The sequence below is a fragment of the Mytilus trossulus genome, chromosome 8 (assembly GCF_036588685.1).
Source record: "Mytilus trossulus isolate FHL-02 chromosome 8, PNRI_Mtr1.1.1.hap1, whole genome shotgun sequence".
NCBI classification, from domain to species: Eukaryota; Metazoa; Mollusca; class Bivalvia; order Mytilida; family Mytilidae; genus Mytilus; species Mytilus trossulus.
The window spans coordinates 67,642,202-67,668,805 of NC_086380.1; the positions used below are offsets into that span (position 1 = coordinate 67,642,202).

The 26,604-nt window shown below is 34.1% G+C and overlaps 2 protein-coding genes across 2 annotated transcripts; both read left to right on the forward strand.

Moving 5' to 3' along the window:
- The first annotated feature begins 819 nt into the window (after positions 1–819).
- LOC134727899 (conglutinin-like) lies at positions 820–13,674 on the forward strand. The gene is made up of 11 exons (XM_063592296.1): positions 820–904; positions 2,953–2,984; positions 3,654–3,732; positions 4,759–4,779; positions 5,814–5,855; positions 6,185–6,689; positions 7,568–7,709; positions 10,216–10,303; positions 11,445–11,555; positions 12,457–12,581; positions 13,651–13,674. The coding sequence occupies exons 1-11, from the start codon at positions 820–822 to the stop codon at positions 13,672–13,674; spliced, it is 1,254 nt and encodes a 417-aa protein (XP_063448366.1).
- A 7,095-nt stretch (positions 13,675–20,769) lies between these two features.
- On the forward strand, positions 20,770–24,066 carry LOC134727900 (uncharacterized). The gene has a single exon (XM_063592297.1). It carries the CDS (start codon positions 20,770–20,772, stop codon positions 24,064–24,066), a length of 3,297 nt encoding a protein of 1,098 aa, XP_063448367.1.
- Positions 24,067–26,604: the final 2,538 nt, after the last annotated feature.

Consider the following 26,604-nt stretch of genomic DNA (forward strand, 5'->3'; position numbering starts at 1 on the left):
TCGGTGTTTCTTCTGAATCAAACTGTAAACCAAATATACCCTTTAAATTTTGTTAATCGAAACTAAAACATAATGAATGAATTGGAAGATTTATAACTTTACCATAACGCACGAATACAACAGAAAAAAAATAAGATTTACAACTCCAAAAGTTAAGATATTTGACAAAATCCGATGAGAATAAAAAATATAACATCAAAACTAAATACATGTACATGAATTTGGGATGGAAAAGTACCGTGACACATCTTATATCAAAGCGAATTCATTCTATGATCTTAAATGTATAATCAAAGAGAAGCATGTCGCTAAAAAACGTAAAAGTGATTGCTTTTTAAAAGGATAAATTATCAACAAAAGAATTTTGAGTTTTCATCGGTACAATTCGGGTAATATGCCATTATATGTTTACATTCTCTTTAAAACAGTATTGAATATTTTAAAATCAAACATGAGTTGAAAAATTGTATTCTTTAATAAATAATCAAAGAGAAGCATGTTGGTAAAAAACGTAAAAGTGATTTTTTCAAAAGGATAAATTGTCAACAAAAGAATTTTGAGTTTTCATCGGTACAATTCGGGTAATATGCCATTATAGGTTTACATTCTCTTTAAAACATTATTGAATATTTTAAAATCAAACATTAGTTGAAAATATGTATTCTTTATAAATAATCAAAGAGAAGCATGCTGCTTGAAACTTAAAAGAGATTTTTTCAAAAGGATCAATTTGTTAACAACAGAATTTTATTGTTTAAAAAAAGTATTTAAACGGATCACTTTGGAAGTATTCTACAAAGGATGCAATTACACAAAAAGATGTCAATATACATGTGTCTATGGTTTTGCTTAGCAGCTCTTGTTGCTGTTCAGGTTGGTGCTAAATCTACGCAAAGGATACTCGGTAAGTGCTAACTGTATACAATACCACTTCTTATAACATATTATCATATGTCAACGTTGAGTTTGTGCTTCTCAGTTTTTTTGAAGTTTTTTTTTATCGGGGAAGGAGAGGGGCAGTGGTTTTTTTTTGTCGTCATTTCTTTTCTTGTCTTGCCTTGATATTACCGTATTTTTGACTGATGCCACATACTAGCAAGATCTGCTTAACCTTCCGGAGCACCTGAGATCATCCCTAGTTTTTGATGGGGTTCGTGTTGTTTATTCTTTGGTTTTCTATGTTTTGTCATGTGTACTTTTGTTTGTCTGTTTGTCTTTTTCCTTTTTAGCTATGGCGTTGTCAGTTTATTTTCGATGTATGAGTTTGACTGTCTCTCTGGTATCTGTCGTCCCTTTTTTACAGATTATGGAATTCAATTATTCCTTAATTACTTTTGTTGTTTATAATATATAAAACTGGGCTTTCAAACTTGATTAATATCTGTATCACCAATGATAAAAAAATACCTTCACCTATAGTGGTTTAATTTTATAAATTGTTATTTAAATGCAGAGTTGTCTTATAGGAAGATGTGGCATGAGTGCCAACTCATGTCACATCTTCCCATATCTATTATTACTTTCTTTGGATTTTTTTCATACTTGACCATGTCAGATTAAAAGTCAAGGAAACATTAATCAATTTAAGGAGGTTCGAGGGTATAAAAATTTCAGAAAAAGAATAAACATTTGTTTTTCATTACAAATTTTATTAACTACCTTTTGTAGTTGTTTCTTCATCATATTGTACAAAAATTATTCAAAACAATCAATTCGTGTTGGCCTAATATGACTTTTAAAATGTGTACATCATTGAATAATAAAGTTCTTTTTTTATTTTTCCTATTAGTTTAACAGAAAAAAAACACCTTTTCAAAAATGTATGCTTTTTTCGAAGGCATATTGTGAACGCAAATGAACGGTGACCCCATTTTTTATCTTATTTTTCTATTAACTATATAACCTATATAAATGATTTAGATCCGCGAACCCACTAAACTATTCAAAAGTTTCAATAACAACATTAAATTTTCAAGTTATCATGCCATTTACTTCGCCATTTTTTGTAATTGTTAAAGCGTTTTATTGCAAATATGTCTCAATTGAAAGTTTTAACATTTGGATAGATTCAATCTTATATACTTGTTTGAAACTCAGAAGTTATTTGCGTCTAATATGAATTATAAAGTCCGATATATGAAATAAATTAAGGTGATCAAATGTTGTATCCTATGAAATGAAGTGTTTAAATTTTATTTTTAAAATCTGTTTAACTAATGCAAATTGCAACATATAATGCGCTGTACATGTATATTATACGACGATTTGTGAAAGTCTTAAAAATATAAGACAATAGACAAAGAACATCATGAATTTTAGCCATACAGTAACGTTATAAAAAAATCAGAAGATGTAAAAACCAGTAGCTCGTATTATTTTCCTATGATAATCAAAATGCATGAATAACTTAATAAATAAGTTAACGAAAAGTTCAAATAGAGACATATATTCAACGAGTGACCAAACAACATATAATTTTACGCATGCGCGTAACTCATCAGTTAATTATCAGTAATGTTCGGTCTAGAGTTGGATATTTTTTTTCGATATTTGAATTATTCGATAAGATATTCTTTTTATTACAGTGCCAGATGTCCTTTTTATGAAATTAAAAAAAAAATGTAAGGAACTATATTATGTGAAGTTATCGGGTTTCATTTCACTGGGAAATCAATGCAACAAATGTAAATAATACATATACGTGTTGCTCGATAAAAGTTCACTATAGTTTTTGAATTTTTGCCATTTTGAAGATGTTATAAAGAAGTTAAGGGTTTAGCTGCAAAATCCGTTATGTCAACGCGTCCATGAGGAAGATTGTTAAAATGACACGTAGTGCGCGGGATTATACACGATTATCGTACTAAGCGTCTCTAGCTTTCGGAAACTAGTGTAAGTATTTAAAATACATTTGTAGATTAATTTGCATATTCATTTTTTTAATTGTTACAGGCAAAATTACAGAACAACAAGATAAGGATGAGGTATGATCCATTCTTATTAAATCTTGTGTCTCAGCATACAAATTGTTTTTTTTGTTGTTGTCCAGCGTTTCCTTAACTCTTCAATACGATTTTACTCAATTAGAGGTTATTTAAGCAAAACACTTGATGCATTCTGAATTTAACATTGTTTACTTAACTTATCATTAAACTAAACCCCAGGAAAGATATCAGGCTAAAACTTCTGTACAGCAGTCGCACGTTTTGTCTAACAACAACTTATCAGAGATAGTCGAATAAAAATAAAAAAGCTGCAGAAAATTCAAAATTGAAGAGCATTGAGGACCTTTAATTCCATTTGTTTTAGGTATGTTTGTCCTCGGAAAGCAAATAATAAACAAAATGAAAACAACATGCTATATATTTCATGTGTCCGAAGCGCTTAGATGATGTACTTTTGATATTACTGCAAACAAATATACATACTAAGAATCGTCACTGTATTCTGCTAACATGCCAAGATTACTAACAACGTCATAAACAATTATAATTCAAACAATGACGTGACATACTTTTTCATGTTTTGTACGAACAGGCAAACAAATTATAATCAGCTATATTTTGAAGCGCTGAATTTAGGATAAGCCTCTGATAGCATCTTTGAAAATATCACTTCTGTATGCTTATAAAGTTCTATTATATTCTACACAGGCTGTAGAACGTGTAAAAAGATACAATAACGACAACGCAGACTATATTTATGTCGATCTTGGACAAGAACAGAACAAAGGTAAATACATTTTTGATCATTTTATAACAAAATGCAACTTAATTGCACGCTTAGGGAGCAATAAACAGATACACAACCACACGTTATTTTTTTTTATCATTCATGTTGTTCAACCCAATCAAATATAGTTACTAGTATGGTGACTTTTGATTATCTCCCGAATGGCAATTAACACTTTGCTAAAGCTAGGCGTCTGTTTGATTGTATTGTATGCAAACATGTGTAGCCAACACGCCATGCTTCATGCACTTCTAGAGCGACTGTTTAATTGATCAGTAGTTGTAATGTTGCAAGCTAAAATGAATGTCTAGTTGCAATTTATTCTGATTTTCCAAAGACATTCAAACATTAACGCCTTTAATCTCGATGGACCATAAACTATTGGACATACCTATTAGAAGGTAAATCATGATAAGTGTATCAATCAACGTCCCCCAATTTAAGGCTCTCGTTATAGAATATATATATAAGAAATAAAAATAGGCGAAATCTATCAAAGGGAATTAAAACTCAAAATTCAAAAAATAAACTGACAATGTCACATAGAAAAAAAAACAATCAAAAGTAGTGAAAACACAACATAGAAAGCTAAACAATTTGCCTCACGAACCCCCACCAAAACTGGGTTTATTTAAGCTGATCTGGATGGGTAGGCATATCAAATGTGACATCCGTCGTATTGCTCTTAAAACTACAAAGTGATAAAATGATAAGTCTAATTCGGTATGACTGTTCAATTTAGTAACAGGGGAATCAAATAAACAAAATGATAAAGGTGACTGCGATTTCGATGACAAATAAATATTTCAAGTGATATTTTACAACATTTCTTTTCTATATTGTAATATTATATTACAACTCCATGTTAGGGTGAAGGTTGGCGATTGTTAATACGTTTAAACCGGCTACATTTGTTTGCACCTGTTGGTTAGTGGTTCTTGTTTGTTGATATGATTCATAAATGGTTCTTGTTTCTCGTTTTATAAACATAAAATTGAATTACTAAATTGTTTTTCTTTCTTACAGATGAACCTTATGAAGTAATAGGTGAGTTATAACACCTCTGTAGTTTTCATAGTACATACAATATTAAAACATCAATTAATTAACCGTTTTTTAATACAATGATCCCCTTGAACTATTAAATATAAACTCATCATAGATACCAAGACTAAAAAAATACGCTTACGCCCAAAGCGCGTTTCATCTACAAAAGACTCATCAGTGACGCTCGAATCAAAAACTGTTTTATATCAAATAAATTACGAAGTTAAAGAGCATTAAGGACTAAATATTCGAGAAAGCTTTGCCTAAAACAGTTCAGGTAATATATTCCTGAGGAAGAAAAGCCTTAGTATTTCAAAAATTCAATGAAGCCTGCTAATGGTGTGGAGATTTTTTTATTGTTAGGATATAGGGAAAAAGTGAAATCACTAAAATACTATAACTCCGAAAAAAAATCATAACAGAAAGCCCCTGATGAAATGACAAAATCAAAAGCTCAAACACCTTAAAAAAATGGAAACAGCTGTCGTATTCCTGAATTGGTAAGTTATTGTCCTATGCAGAACATGGTGGATTAACAATTGTTTTATAGCTATCTAAACCTCTCACTTGCATGACAGTCGCATAAATTCCATTATAATGACAACGATGTGTGAACAAAATGTACATAATACATAAGATGCTTAAGCAATGAATTCATGAAGACTGTCTACACGGTAATTATTTTGTAGCTAAAGGTAACACAATGCCAATACGATGAAGCACTCTCAGATTGAAATATAAGCATATTTATGCATTTTTTCTTACCTTTATTTGAAAGTTATATAGGTCTAAACAAAATCTTTTGGGATTTTTTTATTTGAATTTTGATATCTAAATCAACACTGATAATAGGAAAAAAAGTTAAATCACAATTGTATCGACCATCGAGGAAAATTTAAGAAAAAACGACCAAAAGCCATGAAGCGACATATACAAGATATCCAGGAAGTTACAAATTTCAAAACATTTAACATGATCATGTTAATTATCAATGATACATTGAAGAAAACCCAATTTGAATTACTCGTTTACAGAAATAGGAGTACCTGGGCCTCCTGGGAAACAAGGTGCACAAGGTAAGACGTATTGTAGATTCATTATCACATCATTATGACGATGTCCAGTGTCTAACGAAAGTGAAAATTTCCTGAAGGAATCGATGCAACACCACGAATAGTACTAGTACATCCCTGGAAATGCAAATTTAAAGTTATATTTGTTGCAAACTAAAATAGCATGAAATTTCAACTTACTCAATCCTTCAATGGTAAATTACACATTATTTTTCATCTACCTGATTTTTAATGCTGCATGATATATTTTCAAAAAATTTCACCAATCAACCGATATTTTTTTTTATCATAGAAACGTACTGTACTCATTCCATTTGTTTGACATTTTGTAGGGATAAGAGGATATCCTGGTGAAGCTGGAACTCCTGGGTCAAAAGGATATAAAGGAGACCCTGGTAAAACAGGACGTGCTGGACCACGAGGGTTCACTGGGTCTACCGGACCAGAAGGTCAGATGGGCGATCATGGTGAGAGGGGTAACACCGGAATAATAGGACCTGCTGGACCATCTGGACCAATTGGACCTATTGGACACAGTGGTGACCACGGAATGGACGGAGCCGATGGACCACCTGGTGCTAATGGTTCAAAGGGTGTACAAGGAGAACAAGGACCTCCTGGAAACTCTGGACTCCCTGGCCAAACCGGTCCATCTGGTCTATCCGGTCATCCAGGACCGTCTGGTCCAACAGGGGAAATTGGACACACTGGACCAGAGGGACCAAAGGGAGATTCGGGGAGATCAAGGAAACACTGGACTAAGAGGGGAATCTGGATCAAAAGGTCCAACTGGACCCACTGGTCCAAAAGGAGATACTGGTCCTACAGGACCTTCAGGTATTTATAATTTGTAATATGTGTAGTGCTGTATGCATATTGAATTAACTGTGTGATTATGATATTTCTTTTATACACGATATTATAATCATATGAGTAACCGAAATTGGTGTCTGTTTTGAAAGAAAGTTAATGTTTTTTGGTCGTTTGTTTTTTTCCGACAAAAGCACGTTTCAACACTTCTATTAACATGATTAATTAGGTGTATAAATATGTATTTTCCGCTGTATATAATGTGCATACTTTTTACTTTTTTACTTTTTTTACTTTTTTCTTAACAGCATAATCACACTAAAAAAGAATTGATAACTAATCCATGAATTAGTCCAATTGCAAAATGCAAACTTCGAATACTTGATTGATACAAAATTTTACATACCTGTTTTGAACTTTAGCTTCTTTGGTTAATGAAAAAAGTATCAAATCCAACTTTTATAAATGAGACTGTTAAAATCTGGGCCCCTTCGCTGCTACCCTGTAAAACTTATGGTTGATGAAACAGGTGATTATAATGATAACGTATGTTTACAATTAAAAAAGAAAATAACAAAAATAAAAGAAATAATAAAAGGATTCCAATGTGTGTCCTTTCATCAATATAATTCAATCTGAAAACAAGCATTGTACTATACAAATACTTAGAAAGTTGAAATAACTTTATAAGAATATCCTTCCTTAGAATTACATGATAGTTTAGTATATGATAATGAGGTGTTTAATTGATTATTTCTACCAAGAACTAGTCATCTCATTAATAAGGGACTACGGTAGCTTTAACGAAGTACTGCGATCTCACATATTTGTAATTACGTACATCTTACATAACTTTAATTGCTTATGTCACTATTTTACCTTTATCTTGTTGCTATTGATTTAAGTATCTTATTCACATTTTTTTTTACATGTAAAGCCCCATGTGTTCCATGCCCCGAAGGATATGGTTTGTTGGATGACCAAACTGATAGTCCTAATTGTTTCTACTACGGTACAACTAAAGTTGCTACGTGGGTTGATGCACAGGTTAGTAATTTAATATTATGTAAGTATCATTTCTTTTTATTGCTTGATATCTAGGAAAATTGATTGAAAATTGTTCATATTCAACCATTCCATGAAGCACATGTGTGCTAGTTTATGAAAAAAATGTATTTATATATGTAAGCCTCACATCTGTGTACGGCCTCAAATCTGTGTCCGAATCTCAAATATGTGCCCCATCGTCACGTCAGTCGCATATCTATGTCCGTTAAAAAAGATACGTCCTCAAATCTGTGTCCTATTTTTAAATTTGTTTTCAATCGTGACTGACGTCATTCGCAAATCTATGTCCGTTAAAATAGATACGGCATCAAATCTGTGTCCTTTTCTGAAATCTTTTTCCAGTTTGTTTCGCCATGCGCAAATTTATTCCAGTCTAATAAGTACGGCCTTTTAGGACTTTTTTTTATTAAGTCATTTCCCATATTCCTCTGTAAAGTTGGGTGTGTTCTCTACGTGTGCTTAAACATGTTACATGCTTGTGTAATTATTGTATGTTTTACATGTTATTGTAAAAATACAACATTTTCAAATGTTTGCTTTTCTTGATCCCGTGTTTTATTGTTCTGCAGTAATTATCGTTACTTCCCTTTACTCATTACGTCTTGATAACAAATACGAAATATGTATAGATTATTACATGGCATTTTTCGTATCAGACCCTTTCTTGGCCCTAGGTCATGATATCAGCCAAAGAGCCGCAGGCTCGAAGGACGATATGAACATGGGCCGATAACGGGTCTGATATGAAATATGACATGTAATGATCTTTTTATCATATACTTTAACAGAAGAAATACAGACAAAGAAAAAGTCTTAACATTTTTTAGATAATATTTTTGTTCACTGTTATAACGAAACGAGCCAGCCATTTATTTAGTAGATATAAGAAGATGTGGTTCCATTACAGAAATTTCCTCCTCTAATCTTAATTCATTGTTGCTTCTCAACCATTTTGTGAAAAGTCTTAAATCACCGTGTCGTTTGTCATGTTTACAAACAAATTTCCGGAAATGCTCGAAGTTGCATGTGATAAACCCTACGAATAATAACGGAAAGTGATGTAACATTCCGAAAGCAGTCAATAAATGTTCGTTTATCAGCCCGCCTCGGAAATTCTTTGGAATCTGGTTAATAAACATAATAATTCGTTCATAGCCTTTTAATATTTTTAAATGTTATTGAACTGTAAAAGTTTAGTAATATTCTATACAAGTATATGGTAAAAGCGAATAAACAACCTGAGACAAAATGACATGTGTATGCAAACAACTAAAGATACACGTACGGCCTTCAACAATGAATCAAACATGTTCTTTATCGTAAGCTATAAACACATACACCTTATACAAACGTTTTAATTGTTCAATGTTTCAATGTTAAGATACCACATAAAAATGTTTAGGGTATAATGTATTGTCGGTTTAACAACGGCATTTTGTGCCACTATCTTATTAAAAAGTCTTTTTTTTCTGTTGAAACTATTCCAGTTTCGAATCTATGTATTTTTTTAAATCCATTATGTACCATGAAATCAACATTCAACAACCACAACATAATTCAATGTACAAAATATTGACATAACGAGCATACATGCTACTTTATTAATGTGCCTTCAAGAATGAAACTACACATACTTATTTTTACTTGATTACGTCTTGCTATGGACATATATTTGAGACCAACATGGCCATAAATTTGAGTCAATAAAGGACATAGATTTGAGATAATACAGGACAGATTTGAGACAATAAAGGACATAAATTTGGAACGTCTATGACGCAATATCAAAAAGGACATAGATTTGCGGAAAGGACATAGATTTGAGGCTGAACATAGATTTGAGGCTTACATATATACATTAGAAAATGTTGTATATAATTGATAATGAGATAGCTCTTCACAGAAGACTTAATGACAAAGAAGTGAACAATTTAAGCTTTTGGTCACATTACATACTTCGCCAATCAGTAAAGCCATAACCTAATACAGTTGTAGTAAAATATAAAAAGGCTCCAAAATAAAAATGTTAAACAATTCAAACGAGAAAACAAAGGGCCTGATTTATGTACTAATGATGAACGAAACACACAATGTTTTAAAAGCAGCACATAGTTATCACTTAATCACGGATGGCTCCTGACTTTGGGTAGGCATGTACATAATGTTGCGGATTAAAACATGTTAGTGGGTGAACAACCCTTCCTCGAACCTTGAACACCACTTGAGCTCACTATAAAATCATTTGAAAAATATTCTCTATTGATATTAGTTGTGCATTGCATAACTAGAAATTCGACGCCAAAATTAGGTATTTATGTAATCTAAATGTTACACACGTCGCAGACCTGTTAAAATCTGCTAAAACCGAAAAAAAGTACGTAATTGCTTCTCGAGTCTTAATACGTTCGCTTAATGTTTCAATTGTTGTATTATTTTATTTGTTATATAAGTAAAAATGAAATTGTGACTTGTTGCAACATAACAGGAAATTTGTTCAAGTACATTCGGAGCAAACCTTTGGAGGCCAAATAGCGAAGAAGAAGCTAGTGCAGTCAGAGATAAGTTCACTATTCGTACGTTATGAGTACAACATTTATTCGTATTTCATAAAACACAATAGCAACTACTCATTTACATAACATCCCAGTATCTTATATTTGGCTGATTTAGTCATTATAATTTACATGTAATGTCATTATCATATATACACTTACATTTATATATGTAGAAACATATCAAATAGACAGACACCAAGTGTGCTTAACATACATTGAAAAAAAAACATTCTTTTAAATTTTAGATTGAATCCGGATTGACCGAAATCAAAATATTCTAATGTAAATGTAACGTTTCAATGTAAACCTTAAGACTATTTAAAATCATAATATCTATGAAGATTGTTTTCCTATTTGTATCTCCGTTTGACTTAAAGCGTCACATGTCTATAAAATACAAAAAAACAATCGGCGAAATTCAACAGAAAAGGTTCGGTTGCATCAATTATATCTACATGATCTTTCGTTCATTGCGAAATTAAAGTAAGATTATAGGTAAAAAAGTGCTATCAGAGATAAATATATTTTCAAAAAGATATTTATGAAATCATCATTCTCAATATGTACGGTTGGACGGGGTTAGTTTGGCGGTTTAAATCAGCAAAAAAGAGGACCTCATCAGGTCAAATTAGCGATTAAAACATGAATAGAGATATAAATAGAAAGCTAACTTGTGCAATTGAATTTTTCAGGGTCTGGTTAAGTTCGTATTATAGATTTAAAACATATATTTATCATGGTTTTTTTCTTGAGAAGAATGATTTTTGTGGATCGATTCAGTCAATCAAATGATTTACCTCTGTTACACTTTCAATGTTGACAATCTTTTCCTTTAGATAACCGAACACGCACAGTTAATGCGTTCTTCATAACCGACATAAGGGTTAAATTGAAGTTCACATGAATACAGATTTAATGAGGTCAAACTATTAACCATAAAGTGAATAATTCATCATAATTGTTTATTTCCGGGTTTATTTATCTATATTTATCTTGTAGATAGTACCCCTTTAATATAATTGTCATTGATGCAGTCGAGGGTAGTCTTTTAAACATATTTTAAATGTTAAATTTGTAGTTCGAGGCCTTTGTATACAATAAACTTTATTCATAGGGACATATTCCTTTAGCACGAAAAATAACCCAATTTATTTTACAGCCATAGATGAGAAGGTATGGACTGGTGCAAATGATATTTACGACAACGGTATTTTTACATTTGTCATAGACGATAGTGTATTTTCATTCGCTAACCCTCCATTTGGAACAGGTAATATCACCATTTCAAGGTAACCAAGTACGTGTATTATACAAAGCCTTTTTTGTTATTAAATGAATGTTCTAGTGTCATAGTAGTAGTAAATAAGAAATACTGAATTATTAATTTTTAAATGTCTGTATTCAAAGTTGAATAAAAAAAAATGGGCATTTAAAAGACGTAAGATATAGATCAATTGGACAGTAATCCAATAGATCGACAAAACTAGGATTACATGTTGTATGCAATTGTCGACAGCGTGTAAACGTGTATTACAAAAATGAAGGCTTAAAAGGTCTCGTGCGTAGAAATTATTTTTAAAGAATTGTGTGTGCAAACAAGACAAAGTCTTTAACACCAAATGACATCGTGCCATTATGATGTATAGATTAACAGTATCAACAGAATGTAAAATAATGATTTATCATATCAGTACGTATACATATATAATGTTTATAGGAATATATATATATATCTACTGAAATTTCACATGTCAAGTACAAAATTAATGTTTGAACCAATAAAATTGCTAGTTTTTTGTTTCTGGTAAAATTTGATATTTTTTAAGTGTAAGTTTTTCCTCAAGATAAAGTCTTATGGAGTTGTATCTTAGTGTACGCTTCAACATCGGTGTACACATTGTAAGTTTGAGGAACTCCACTAATGTACAGTCAAACTCGTTAATATAATTTCTGAAAGAATATGGTACAGACATCCCATTCAACCTAAGCAATATGCACATATTAACATGATTGTACTGATCAGCTGTAAGATATTCAATCGTCTATACACATTTGACATTTTACCGATTGTGGGTTGTTATCTCATGTTTCTTCTGATTTTCAAATGAGATGTTGTGTACATAATTTATCATGATTTGTTGAATTGATGAGTTGTCTATTATGTTTTACAGTTGAAAACGCTGACTCCCAAGATTTCTGTGTCTCTATTGGATTAGAAACTAAACCACCCACTTTCTCGATATGGGTTAAGGAAGATTGTAACGATAGCCGTTTGTTTGTATGCGAAGTATCTCCGGTTAGTTTGACACATATTTAATAAATCTTTTTGGAAGCATTTTTGAATAATAAAGTAACAAGCACATGCATGTATAGATTAATCAATCATAACGTAAAATCAGTTTGACCTTTTGCAAAATAAATGCTTTCATTGTTGAAGGCCGTATATTGACCTATAATGATGTACTTTTAAAAAATTGTTATTTGGATGGAGAGTTGTCTCATTGTCACTCACACCACATCTTCCTATATTTATAAAACTAATTAGAAAATTGTAAAGCATATTGTAATAAATAATGATATATGAATGTTTTCTATTTCTGAAGGTTTTTTTGTCTATTGTAAACTTTTTACGGACGAGAAAGATAAGTTGAGGAAAAATTACCGATACTAAACTTTTATATTACAGATACAAGAGCGATTTCAAATATGATATTTATTAAAAAATCTAAGAAAAACTAATTTTATGTATCAATGAATTATTGACTTTAATTGTACTTGTTTTTGATTTTTGAATCAGTTAAAAAAAGGAAATTCTATAAGTAGTAAAATAACTGACAACAAATATTTAAAAAAAAACACATGTTTTTTTTTTAAATCAGGCCAAAAATATTCAAATTTCAGATTAAGTTTGACCACTAAAGTAGACATATTTGTTTAAGGTTAATTTAGGTTAAAAAATCCTTAATTCAAATTGTTTTTGACATAATTACCTTAGGCCGCCATTCACGAACTAAAGTTTTTATATTGATGAATTCTATATCAAAATTGGAATATTTTTTTTACATCATATTTTTGATTGTAAGTGTAGACCAAGGTGTTTCTAAAGCTTTTAGGTGTAACAATTGCACATAATCGTCATTTTTTGATAAAATGGTCAAAATTACCTTTTTGGAGAACATTATATACTTGATGAGAAGAACTGATATATTTAGCATTAAGAAATTTGACAAAGACCCATTCTGAACCCAATTGTGACCTTTTTGGTGTAGTTTTATAAAGTTGATATTTTAGGCCATTGTGTGCCTACCGTTTACCTTGTCCGCTGCTTTTATTAAGTCTGAACATTATCATGTTTTCTATTTCAGACGACAACCTGTCCTGTTCCATAGTCATACTCATACCAACAGACGAGTATTTCTGATGCAAAATGAAATAAAATAATAGATTGAAATTATCTTGATTTATTGTTTAATTTTTCAGCAATTATAACGATCTCTTCCTGTTATTCCTTGATTCTGCACGTTTGTTTTCGATGATGAACAAATAATCTAACCAGTGATACCAGCACTAAAATTTAGCATTTTCGTTAGACGTGCATTGCATCATCAGCAACGCTAGAATATAAAAAAAGTTAAAAAGACCCCCCCAAAAAATACAAAGTTCAAGAGTATTGATGATCGAAAATTGAAAATAACCTCATCATAGATGCCAGGATTGTAATTTATCGTTTATCATAGACGTGCATTTCGTCTTCAAAAGATCTATCAGTGACGCTCGAATCTAGAAAAAAAAGAAGTTGAAGAGCATGGGGAATGAAAAATCTATCACTAGGATAGTGATTACCTCGAGGAATAAAATATCTACCAGCAGTTGCATCGACCCAGTGGTTGTAAATAACCTCATTATAGATACCATGACTGAACTTTAGTAGATTTTTTAATAAATATTATATTTGAAATTGCTTTTCTATATGTGACATGTATATCATCGTTAACTTTTCCTTAAAAAGTAAAAACACAAAAATACTGAACTCCGAGAAATATTCAAAAAGGAAAATCAAAAATCAAAAGGCAAAATCAAAAGTCCAAACACATCAAACGAATGGATAACAACTGTCATATTCCTGACTTGGTACAGGCATTTTCTAATGTAGAAAATGGTGTATTGAACCTGGTTTTATAGCTAAATTATCGTACTCTTTGTTTAATTTTTCACTATTGTTAACAAACCCTTCAGAAATAGAAACCATTCAAATATCATTATTCATTATAACATGAGCAACACGAATGGTACCACAGGAGGAGCAGGATCTGTTTATCCTTCCGGTGCACATGAGACCACCCCCAGTTTTTGGTGCAGTTCGTGTTTCTTATTTTTTAGTTTTCTGTGTTGAGTCATGTGTACTTTTGTTTGTCTTTTTCATTTTTAGCCATGCCGTTGTCAGTTTATTTTCGATTTATGAGTTTGATTGTCACGCTAATATCTTTCGTCTCTCTTTTAGTATTTGCGCCATATTTGCGTTTCGTTAACTAAAGTCTCATAAGTGACGCTTGAATCTAATCAAAATGTCGAAAGGCCAAAAAAAATACAAAGTTGAAGACCCTTGAGAACCACACATTCCTAAAGGTTTGGCAAAATACAGCTTAAAAGAAAACTGAGGTAGAAAAGACACATCACATAGAGAATTAATGTTATATTATGTGGTGGAGGATACGCCAAAGTACAAACTTATCTGATTGTATTAAAAAAACTATTTTTCAAGATTTTTCGGCCATTGTATCGTTATGTATACGAACAACAGTCTGTAAAATGAAATCGATCAAAAATAGATATTATAAGTGACCTATTGTCCAATTAATCAGACTGAAACTATAACTTGATTTGAAACAAAGTGTACACAACTTAAAATTTTAAAATCATAATAAGCATACTGTTCTATGTCAGGAGCTTGTGTTTCAGTGATTGTCGTTTATTGGTGTGGTTCATATTTGTTTATCGTTTTGTTATAGTAATTTTTGGCTTTTTATAGTTCACTGTTTGATGTGAGTTAATTCTCCGTTATGTATATCGTACTATTACCAATACAAGTTAACTTTAAATGAACTATAACTTGGACGGAGAGCTGTCTCATTGACACCCATAGTGCATCTTTTAATTTATAGATGTACTCAGTTTTATCTTTATATAATCACTACTTCATCTGTTTATGGTTAATTTCTTAGACTGAACACACCATCCAATTTATAATCATGGTACTTTTGAAAACTAAATCCATAAGAAACAGAATACTAAGCATGCGAAGGGTCAAACTGTACTTGAACCATGATCAAACATAGTCATCTTTAACCCACAAAAAAAAAAAAAACTTGTATGTGTATTCAACTTTCAGTGGATTTGACTTACTCTACACTTTTGCAATGATTACACAGAGAAACCACATAATTCGAATTAGTTGATGACACTAAAACTTCATCATCAACTATAACCAAAATATTTACCATAAACATAAACAGACGGATGAACAGACGTTAAATTTTTTTAAGATAATGACTTAACTTTGAATTTTTCGAAAAACAAAGGATTTTCCTATCCCAGGCATACATTACCTTAGACTGTTTGGCACAACTTTTTGAAATGTTGGATTCTCAATGCTAATTAACTTTATACTTGGCTTTATACATATTTTGATATGATCGTCACTTTTGAGTCTTATGTAGACGAAACGCGCGTCTGGCGTACTAAATTATAAATCTGGTACCTTTGATAAGTACCGATTATCATGTTGTCTACATGTTGATATTGTTGAATATCAGCTGCGAGTCACAATGTGAAGCTTTTTTTCGAGTGACCGCAGTGAAAGAGATCTAAAAGCCTTCATAGTGTGTCGATCAGCTGATATTTTACAATATCAACCTGCAGATAACCTGATAATTGATTAAAAGGGCGGCATTTGCCTCTTTTGGAAGTGTTTTCTTAGTTTCAGCAGCAACCGGAAGATGACTTGACAAAGTCATGATGTGCTACTTAAGAGCTGGGGAGAGTGATTCAATTAGTGAGATGACCGATAACTATATCTATCGGCGACGGAGCATAACAAAATCTCAGTCGTGAAAAGAGTAACATGTCAGTTTTGTGTCGATCACCATAAACGAAATCTTGAGATTTTCAAACATAAAGTATAAGGTATAGTGCAAATAGTAGTGTATATTAAAAAAATATTGCGATGTTTATATTATTGCGAAAAAATCCAACAGGGTTACAATCGAAATAATTCAAACTCGCATTTGGACATTTTTTATATGAATTGAACAGGATTTTTCAAAAATTTACCAAAATTGACATTATATCCGGCTCATCTGATATCACCTCTAGTTTTTTGTTGGGGTGTGTGTTGTTTATTCTTTAGTTTTCAATGTTGTGTCATGTGTACTATTATTTGTCCGTGTGTCTGTTTGTCTTTTTCATTTTAAGCCATAGCTTTGTCAGTTTTTTTTCGATTGATGAGTTTGACTTTTCCTTTGGTATCTGCGCCCCCTTTTAGTCTTAAATGACAAAATCGCAATAATAAATGCACACAATCATTTCTGAATTTAAAGTATTTTAATATCTGTTACAAGAAAACAGATAAAACCATATTATCAAAGTCTACATAAGTTCGATATGTTCTCGATCTATTGCCAAATCTGCTTCAAACCGTTCCAATAAACTCTGATATAAAGTGGAGGCTTCTAACGCATCTGTTGGAGTCGATAAAAATACTGTAACAGTAATATTTTTATTCTATTGTATTTCTTGTCCCATTTCAAGGGAACACCTTATGTTTTTCTCCATTCTGTCACTTCATAATAGAGACATTAAAGCCCTGTGTAAGGTCAAAGAATTGAACGCATACTATATTATTTTGTGCGCACAATATGTTTTAGTTGTTCGCACACTTTACAATTTTGTGGGCACATTTTATTTAAGTTGCGCACACAATATAATTTGTTTTCTTTGCAAATCCCTAGCGGGGCTCCGTAGTGTTTCAAAAAAATGGTTTATCATATGTTAAATTTTAAAGTGTTTGCTTCCTAAACGTTTTCCTCTTCAGCTCAAAACAGGAATCCGTTTGTATGACGCTACACTCTATGAAAAACGTGCAGTAGTCAGCGGAAACCAACTTACCTCAGCTCGATGACCTTCGTGTTAGCGACAATTTACCCTGGAAGTTGTCTTATTGACAGTTTTTTCCGGGTTGGAATTAATAAGCTATAAGGTGTATCTGTGGAGTGTAACAGGGTAAATAAAAGGAACTGGCAATATTCATCAGCTGAGGGTTTGAAGCCTTTTAGGGAAAAAGAGGGGGAAGGTCATTGCCACAATTATGATACTACTGGGGGTATCAAAATTATAACTTTACTGAGGGTCACACAATTCAAGTTTTATGTCTGACAAGTTTATCAATTGTTGGCGATGTTGAACAGAGTCTGCAATCACTAAAATAACTACTGTCTCTGAATCTGTAATACTATACAGGGTGTTACTAAATGGCGAAAACGGAATACGGCACGGAAACGGAAACGGAAACGAAAGAAAAAGTATTATGGACGGAATTTGAGTAAAAAATGGCGAAAACTACGGAAATCTTTTAAGACTGAATTAACAAAATCACACATCAAACCTAGAGGGTATAAATAGTAGGTGTCGATCATGTATATTTTTCCTCCAATCAGGTGTCCTGCTATACAGATAAATCCAAACAAATATCGCTATGCTGTATTTGTATACTATACAGATATCGATAACCTGCGTGACATCAACATGTGTATTGCAGTCACATTCCAATGGCGTATTGTTTGACCTGGTGCGAATTAACGTTTACTTTTATCGTTCTGTTTGTTTTCAAACAATTCTTTGTAGCATAAGAATTACACCAATTTTCTGATAACATACACACATGAACAGCAGTACTCATCTGTACGATGACAATTGTCAATTTTGAAGCTTGAACGTGTAATATTGTGTTACAAAATCAAACATGTCACCTTCAGAATGAATATTTCAGGAATGTCAAGTCTGAAGCGTTGGACAATTTGTACACTTCTGTTCCAAATTAGACAATGTTTTGTCATTTGTTTTTACTATTACCATTAGTTGGTATGTTTATAAAATAGACAATTATTCACCTTGAGCGATGTATTATTTTTGACCATTCAAAATTCTTCTTTTTTTTGCAAACCTATCTTCAGCTGAAAATGTGAATGTGTGATTTTATTATTACTACGTGGGCCTCAAGGGATTTCAAATAAAAAATACTTGCAAAAATGTAAGTTTTGGGGTTTTTCAAAGCAAAAACAATATACAGAAGGAATTGCAAGATAAGGACAATAACTGTCTAGTTTTGTTAAACATCAGTTGTATTTGTACTAGCCTAGAAGTATGAGTAATAGCTCGTTAAAACATGCATTACACCCTTTTCTCAGCCGCGCACAAATACAGCTGATATTTAAAGACACTAAACTATTGTCTATATATGGCACTCACACCACATCTCCCTATATCTATTGAATAGATACATGACAAAATCTCTTTATATTTTGAAAAAAACATAACAGCTGGAAAAATCTAGGGGGTTTAAAGAGCATGTGCCGATTATCTATGTATATGTAATTATTGTTTATCTTGCATAGCTAACTTTTTTATGTTTCCAGTTTCTTATATAAACTTTAGTTTTTACCCAAATTAAAGTGCAAACACATAAAGAGTCTACTCACTATTTCTACAACTTTTTTGAAGTCTTGTCTTGCGGATTAATTATTCTTTTCAAAGTGTCTATCTATTTCAAAATAATCTGGATAAATACCAAACAAAAAATTAGAAGAAATCATGACAAAGCAAAATATTATTAACGAGTCGACCAGAAGAAAACTTCCGTCACAGAACAGAAGCAATGAATTAACCATTAAGGTGTAATACCACCAAATTATAGAACGTCACATCCGATTGCATACGAAAATAGGTCGAAACAAATATTCCTTTGAATTTGACAGTTGTTTGTAATTAATCCTACATTTTATTGCAGTACATTAATATATCTGTTTCATAAACAGTATTTCAAAGCACCATTATTTTTTTATTTGGCATTTCTATAGATTTTTTTGTAAAATTGAGGTTACATGGTTATTTTAACTTGTTCCCAGGTTAAATAAGGGGTGAAATGTGATTGCTTAACTTCCAGTGATGGTTATGTTCTTATATGCATTGATTTGATGTGAAATTCTTTCTATAGTACTGGACAGGATAAAACTTCACTCGTGCCAAGTATTTCTTTATTTACACCAGTGGGGACTGATAGAAGAACCAAGCTGCAAGTTATGTGGTGAACGAGGTACTATGGCACATATACTTTCAGGCTGCAAGGTTGCTCTGACACAGGGAAGGTATCGATGGCGACACGACAAGGTCCTAAAACATCTAGCAGAAATCCTTGATATAGAGAGAAAAAAGAAGAGACCATCAAAAACAGAGGCAAAACAGATCAGATTCGTTAAAGAGGGAGATACTGGACATGCAACAAAGTCTCAACAGCACTTCATCTTGGACAAGGGCAGTGATTGGAACATGAGAGCTGACATTGGAAAGAAGCTTGTGTTTCCAGAATGCGTACAGACAACCCTACGCCCAGACATTGTAGTGTGGTCACAGCCGTCAAAGATGATAGTTGCAATAGAACTGACAGTTCCTTGGGAAGAGAGATGTGAAGAGGCATACCAGCGGAAGAAGGAAAAGTATACAGAGCTGATGACAACATGTAGAGAGAGAGGTTGGAAAGCATGGCTTTTCCCAGTAGAAGTAGGCTGCAGAGGTTTTCCTGCACAGTCAGTATGGAGGATGCTACAGGCAATGGGAATAGTTGGAAAAGCAAGAAAGACAGCAGTAAGACAGCTAGGGGAAGCAGCAGAGCGTTCATCTTGCTGGTTATGGCATCGCCGAGATGATCTGAGCTGGAAGCCGAGTGCTGATGAGTAGAGGTTTGGCCACCTCTACTGACCCGCCAACCGGAGGATGTAATGGTACAGGGTCGAAACATCTGGTGAAGGTTGGAACCATCTGAAGACATCAAAGCACCCGGCAGAGAGCGACAGGGATTCAAATATGAAGAAAGATGAGCAGTCAAGAGAATATGACAGCAGAAAAGCAGAATACCATCATCTGTAAGTAATAATCATTTCTTCTGGGAAACCAGTGACCGTCAGGAAAGGCTGAATGGAGACTGGGGAAGACCAGTGACGCTGGAGAGACAGCTGACAACCGGGAACAGACTGGTATGGGCACTTGGGGTCAGCTACCCTTAGTGTGGTTTCCGTGAGGGAACACCAAAGACAGCTACTACACAGAATAAAGAATTATACCCCCAGAGTCTCCCGAGAGGGGGGGAGGATGAGAGGCTCAACCAAACAGATCAAACGGCAACGACTAGGAAACGAAAACGGACAACGACACAGATGGTGCAAACAACTTTGACAGGAGAGAAGGCAGAAGCTAAATGCCATTGTGGAAAGATCTGCAAGAACCAAAGAGGCTTAAAGATCCACCAGTCAAGGTCTGGATGCAGTCGAGGAATTGTTACAGAGCAGCGCACAGATTTATCTGGTGAGACGCAGGAGAATCCTAGCCAGGACACAAACCATAGCGCAAGGAATCTCTCAGCATCAGTCACATTCCACGACAGCAGTCAAAGCTTGAATGATGAGGAGCCTATTGCACAGCAAAGGCAAGAGACATCACATCAGAAAGAACGGATAGCATGGCCAAAGATGAACAGCGAAGCCCAATGGAGGAATCTGAACGATGATTTAGGAGTAATTCTAGAAACATCACTCCAAGGATGTGTTGAGAGGAGAATAGAAACACTGACTACACTAGTATATAACATCGGGAAGGAGAGATTTGGTGTTGAGGAGAGAAAGGAAAGGAGTAACATCAAGCAGACGCCAAACAGGAGAGAACAGAAGATTAAACAGCTAAGGAAGGAGCTCAAAGACCTAAACAGAAGGTACAAGAAAAGCAATGAGATAGAGAAGTTGGGAATAGCTTGCATTACAGACAATGTCAGAGAGGAATTGAGAAGAACTAGAAGGGCAGAACAACTCAAGAATAGTAATAAGAAGAAAGCGAAAAATAGAGCAAACTTTATTAAGAATCCATACAACTACACGAAAACACTGTTGGGTGGAGAAAGAACAGGGCATCTGCATTGTAGTAAGGAAGAAGTAGAGAAGTATCTGCATGAAACACACTCAGACAAAGAAAGAGAGACACCTTTGGGATATTGCCCAAGAGTTGAAGAAGAAAAACAACCAACGATAGAATTTGAAACAAAGGAACCAACATGGAAGGAAGTTTGTGAGGTGGTAAAAAAGGCAAGAACGGGATCAGCACCTGGGTACAGTGGTGTACCATACAAAGTCTACAAGAAATGCCCAAAGATACTTAGAAAACTGTGGCAGCTATTCCGAATACTATGGAAAAAAGGAACCATTCCTGAGAGCTGGCAGAAAGCAGAAGGATGCTTTGTACCAAAAGAAAAGGATTCAAAAGATATCTCACAGTTTAGGACGATTTCATTGTTGAGCGTCGAGGGAAAAATCTACTTCTCTGTATTGGCAAACAGGATGACAAAGTATATGGTAGAGAACAGCTACATTGATACATCTATGCAGAAAGGAGGTATTGCAGGGTTTTCAGGATGTGTAGAACATACAAGTGTCCTTAGCCAACTCATACATGAGGCAAAGACAGGAAAGAAGAACTTGGCAGTAGTCTGGTTAGATCTGGCAAATGCGTATGGATCAGTACCACACAAATTGATAGAGATGGCAATGGATCACTACCACATTCCAGAACACATCAAGAAAATAGTCTTAACGTATTTTGATGGAATACTGCTGCGATTTACTGTAGATAACAAGACCACAGCATGGCAGAAATTGGAGAAAGGAATAGTTACTGGTTGTACCATCTCACCAATACTATTCATTATGGGTATGAATATCATCATGAAGGCAGCAGAAAGAGAAACAAGAGGTCCAAAGACAGATTCAGGGATTTTTCTACCAGCAACAAGAGGGTTCATGGATGACCTTACAGTAACAACATCATCCCATATTCAAGCAAGATGGATACTGACAGCACTAGAAGAAGTAGTCACTTGGGCAAGGATGAAATTTAAACCAAGGAAATCAAGATCAATGATACTGAAAAAGGGGAAGATAACAACAAAGTTCCAGCTTAAGATCCAAGGGGACGAAATACCAACAATAGTAGACAACCCTATAAAGTGCCTTGGAAAATGGTTTGATGATACCCTTAAAGACAATACCAGTGTGAAGACAGTACAAACTCAGGTTGTAGAATGGCTTAAGAAGGTAGATAAGAGTGGATTGCCTGGGAAGTTTAAGGCTTGGATATACCAACATGGGCTGTTACCAAGACTGACATGGCTTCTCATGATCTATGAAATGACAGCAACAACAGTCGAAGCTATAGAGAGAAAGATAAACAGTCACCTAAGAAGATGGCTAGGAGTACCACCAAGTTTTACAGCCATAGGCCTTTACAGTAGATCATCACAACTACAACTACCTTTAACATCAACTTTGGAGGAATACAAGGTATCAAAGAGCAGACTTGTTATGACTCTCAGAGACTCGAAGGATAGCAAGATCAGTGAGGCAGGAATACAGACACGTACTGGACGTAAATGGTCAGCAAGAACTGCAGTCGATCAAGCAGAAAGTATTCTTCACCACAAAGACATAGTTGGCAACACCTGTACTGGTAGACAAGGCTTAGGAATGACACATTTCCAACAGTGGTCAAAGGCAACACCAAAAGAGAAGAGTAGCATGGTACAGTCAGAAATAAGAACAGTAGAAGAAGAACAAAGAAGGGCAAAAGCAGTGGAGCTAAGCCGTCAAGGTGCATGGATGAAGTGGAACTTGCCAGAAAGAAAGATCACATGGGCAGAGTTATGGAGGATGGAACCATTCAGAATCTCATTCATGCTTAGGTCAGTGTACGATACACTTCCTTCCCCTTCAAATTTACACCAGTGGGGACTGATAGAAGAACCAAGCTGCAAGTTATGTGGTGAACGAGGTACTATGGCACATATACTTTCAGGCTGCAAGGTTGCTCTGACACAGGGAAGGTATCGATGGCGACACGACAAGGTCCTAAAACATCTAGCAGAAATCCTTGATATAGAGAGAAAAAAGAAGAGACCATCAAAAACAGAGGCAAAACAGATCAGATTCGTTAAAGAGGGAGATACTGGACATGCAACAAAGTCTCAACAGCACTTCATCTTGGACAAGGGCAGTGATTGGAACATGAGAGCTGACATTGGAAAGAAGCTTGTGTTTCCAGAATGCGTACAGACAACCCTACGCCCAGACATTGTAGTGTGGTCACAGCCGTCAAAGATGATAGTTGCAATAGAACTGACAGTTCCTTGGGAAGAGAGATGTGAAGAGGCATACCAGCGGAAGAAGGAAAAGTATACAGAGCTGATGACAACATGTAGAGAGAGAGGTTGGAAAGCATGGCTGTTCCCAGTAGAAGTAGGCTGCAGAGGTTTTCCTGCACAGTCAGTATGGAGGATGCTACAGGCAATGGGAATAGTTGGAAAAGCAAGAAAGACAGCAGTAAGACAGCTAGGGGAAGCAGCAGAGCGTTCATCTTGCTGGTTATGGCATCGCCGAGATGATCTGAGCTGGAAGCCGAGTGCTGATGAGTAGAGGTTTGGCCACCTCTACTGACCCGCCAACCGGAGGATGTAATGGTACAGGGTCGAAACATCTGGTGAAGGTTGGAACCATCTGAAGACATCAAAGCACCCGGCAGAGAGCGACAGGGATTCAAATATGAAGAAAGATGAGCAGTCAAGAGAATATGACAGCAGAAAAGCAGAATACCATCATCTGTAAGTAATAATCGAAACAAAGGTAAATTCTTTTTAAAGATGTCATAAGCTGAAGATGTTCCACTAAAGAAACCATTTATTCATAACCTATCAATACCATCTCTGCACTCGATGAATGGAAAACAGCAGAAATTTGTCCACTTTTCAAGAAGGCTGATCATTCGATACTGGTAAACAACTGCTTATTATTCTTAACTTGCATTCTCTATAAGATGCTTGAACATTATGCAAGAGTATATATATATATACTGACCGACTTGAGAAACGCAACACTAGATTATTTTTGTGTTATTTTTGAATGAATGTGTCCCCGTCAAAGGTGATGACTGCATGTTACAAACTCCAAATTAATTGTCAGAAAGGTCAACAAATTCTGTCCGACATGTTTTGGGTTCTGTTTTACACCTTCTGGTTTTGCATTTGTTCAACCCATTACTTGGTTTTGGCAATTATGCGGTTGGAACTTGAGGGCTTTAAAGGTTTTCCTTCAGTCAATTCTTTGGCAATTCAGTTGATGGGAAACATGTATGGCTTGAATCTGTACTCAATGGCACTCGGCAATTTGATCAGCAGTTGACGTTGCGGTCGTAAACATGTCTGGCAAATGACGGTGCGTATTCAAATTCTGTTGACGTTTCATTGTCTCTAAACGTTTATCTGTTCATTGATGGCCAGAAACAAATCGTTGTCGGAAGGACGGTAAGACGAGTTTCTGAAGTCATACAGTATGGTTACAGCACGTTTATGTTTTAATGTTTGCAGTTTTCTTAAGGGGTAATTCAGAACTTTGTTTCTCAGTCTTGGCAAAATGGAGATGCAACATTTTAAAACTGGTTTAAGTGAGGCAAAGGATTGAAAAAACTGTTTCACAAAGCAAAACAACTGAAAAAATCTTTCATGGGTCCAAAATTTCGCTTTAGGAAATTCGTGCCACTTAAAAAATTCGGTAAGTCAGAGATTGATTTTTTGTACGAAGAAAGAAGTATGATAAGCATGCAAAGTAGTTGTAAGAAAATCAACAAAATGAGTGTTGCGTTTCTAAAGACGTTCAGTATTTACAAGTACGTCTCAATCAGTGACAACTCTACAACAAATGTCCGTATCACAATGATATATATTCACAATATTGCATGTTACTTTTACAACTTATACAGGCAAATATTAAAGAAAGTCATTTAAAAACACATTAGTAACAGTAGGTGTTTTCCCTTTAGACCGATCGTTTTGGTGTGTTGGATTATTCAAAAGAAGATCGTTTTATATTCATTGAGCCGTTTCTATTATTCTTTGTGTATAAATATTATGATAACAATAGTTGTGATTTATTTAATTATTTTTCATGCCTTCATGCTATTAGAAAAATACAAAATTTATGTAATGTGCTATGGAAATATAATGTATATTCATGTATATTATGGAGAAGACGGAACTAAGTTGAAAAACTTGGGTCTAATCCATTTGTTTTGAACAATAAAATATGTTTAAACTAAAACTACAACAGATGTATCCATCGGATCGCCATCAATGATGGTGATACATGGCTGTGTACATAATGTATACAACTCGTCTAAACATCAACCCAGCAATATAAGATCTGTAAATTTGCTTTCGCAAGTGTTTGGTTCTTCCCTCGCCGAGATTCGAACCCATGCAATTGTGATATTGTGACACCAAATGTAGAGCCCAGGTGGTCGTGTGGTCTAGCGGGACGGCTGCAGTGCAGGCGATTTGGTGTCACGATATCACAGTAGCAAAGTGTAGGTAGATAGTGATTTTTTTATTGTCCTATACGTACATTAACTTTTAAACTTGGACATTCTCTCATTGCTATACTAAAAACATTTTTCTCAATGCAAAAAAAGCCAAATTCCAGATTAATATATTCAAGCGCTTGTAGTTGTTGATACTTCGACGGCCATTTTTCAACTGACAAACCGACTTCCGGCGATCGATAATATAGTTTGAATATGCCTGCCGTGTGCAAAACGAAACACCTTCTCTAGTCCAAACCCAAATGCTCGGAAGACCGTCTCGAGAGGTACACTTGGACTTTACATAACTGACTAAATATATAATATGAAATAAAAAATCAAGTTACTTTATAGTAAAATATAAATCCCTACTATATACAATTTAGAATAACAATTCATTTGAAAATGAAATTTATTTCACTGTTGTCCAGTCTGATGCTTGGCTAGAAGTGACCAACAAGGGAAAATATTCCCACTTAATATCAGTATCACGTGATTCATGTATGTATATACGTATACATAAGTACCCGTATCAAAAGTATTCACTATTATTTCTTATGCAGCAAAAATACTGCAATCTGATTGGTTGACTTCCCCGGTGT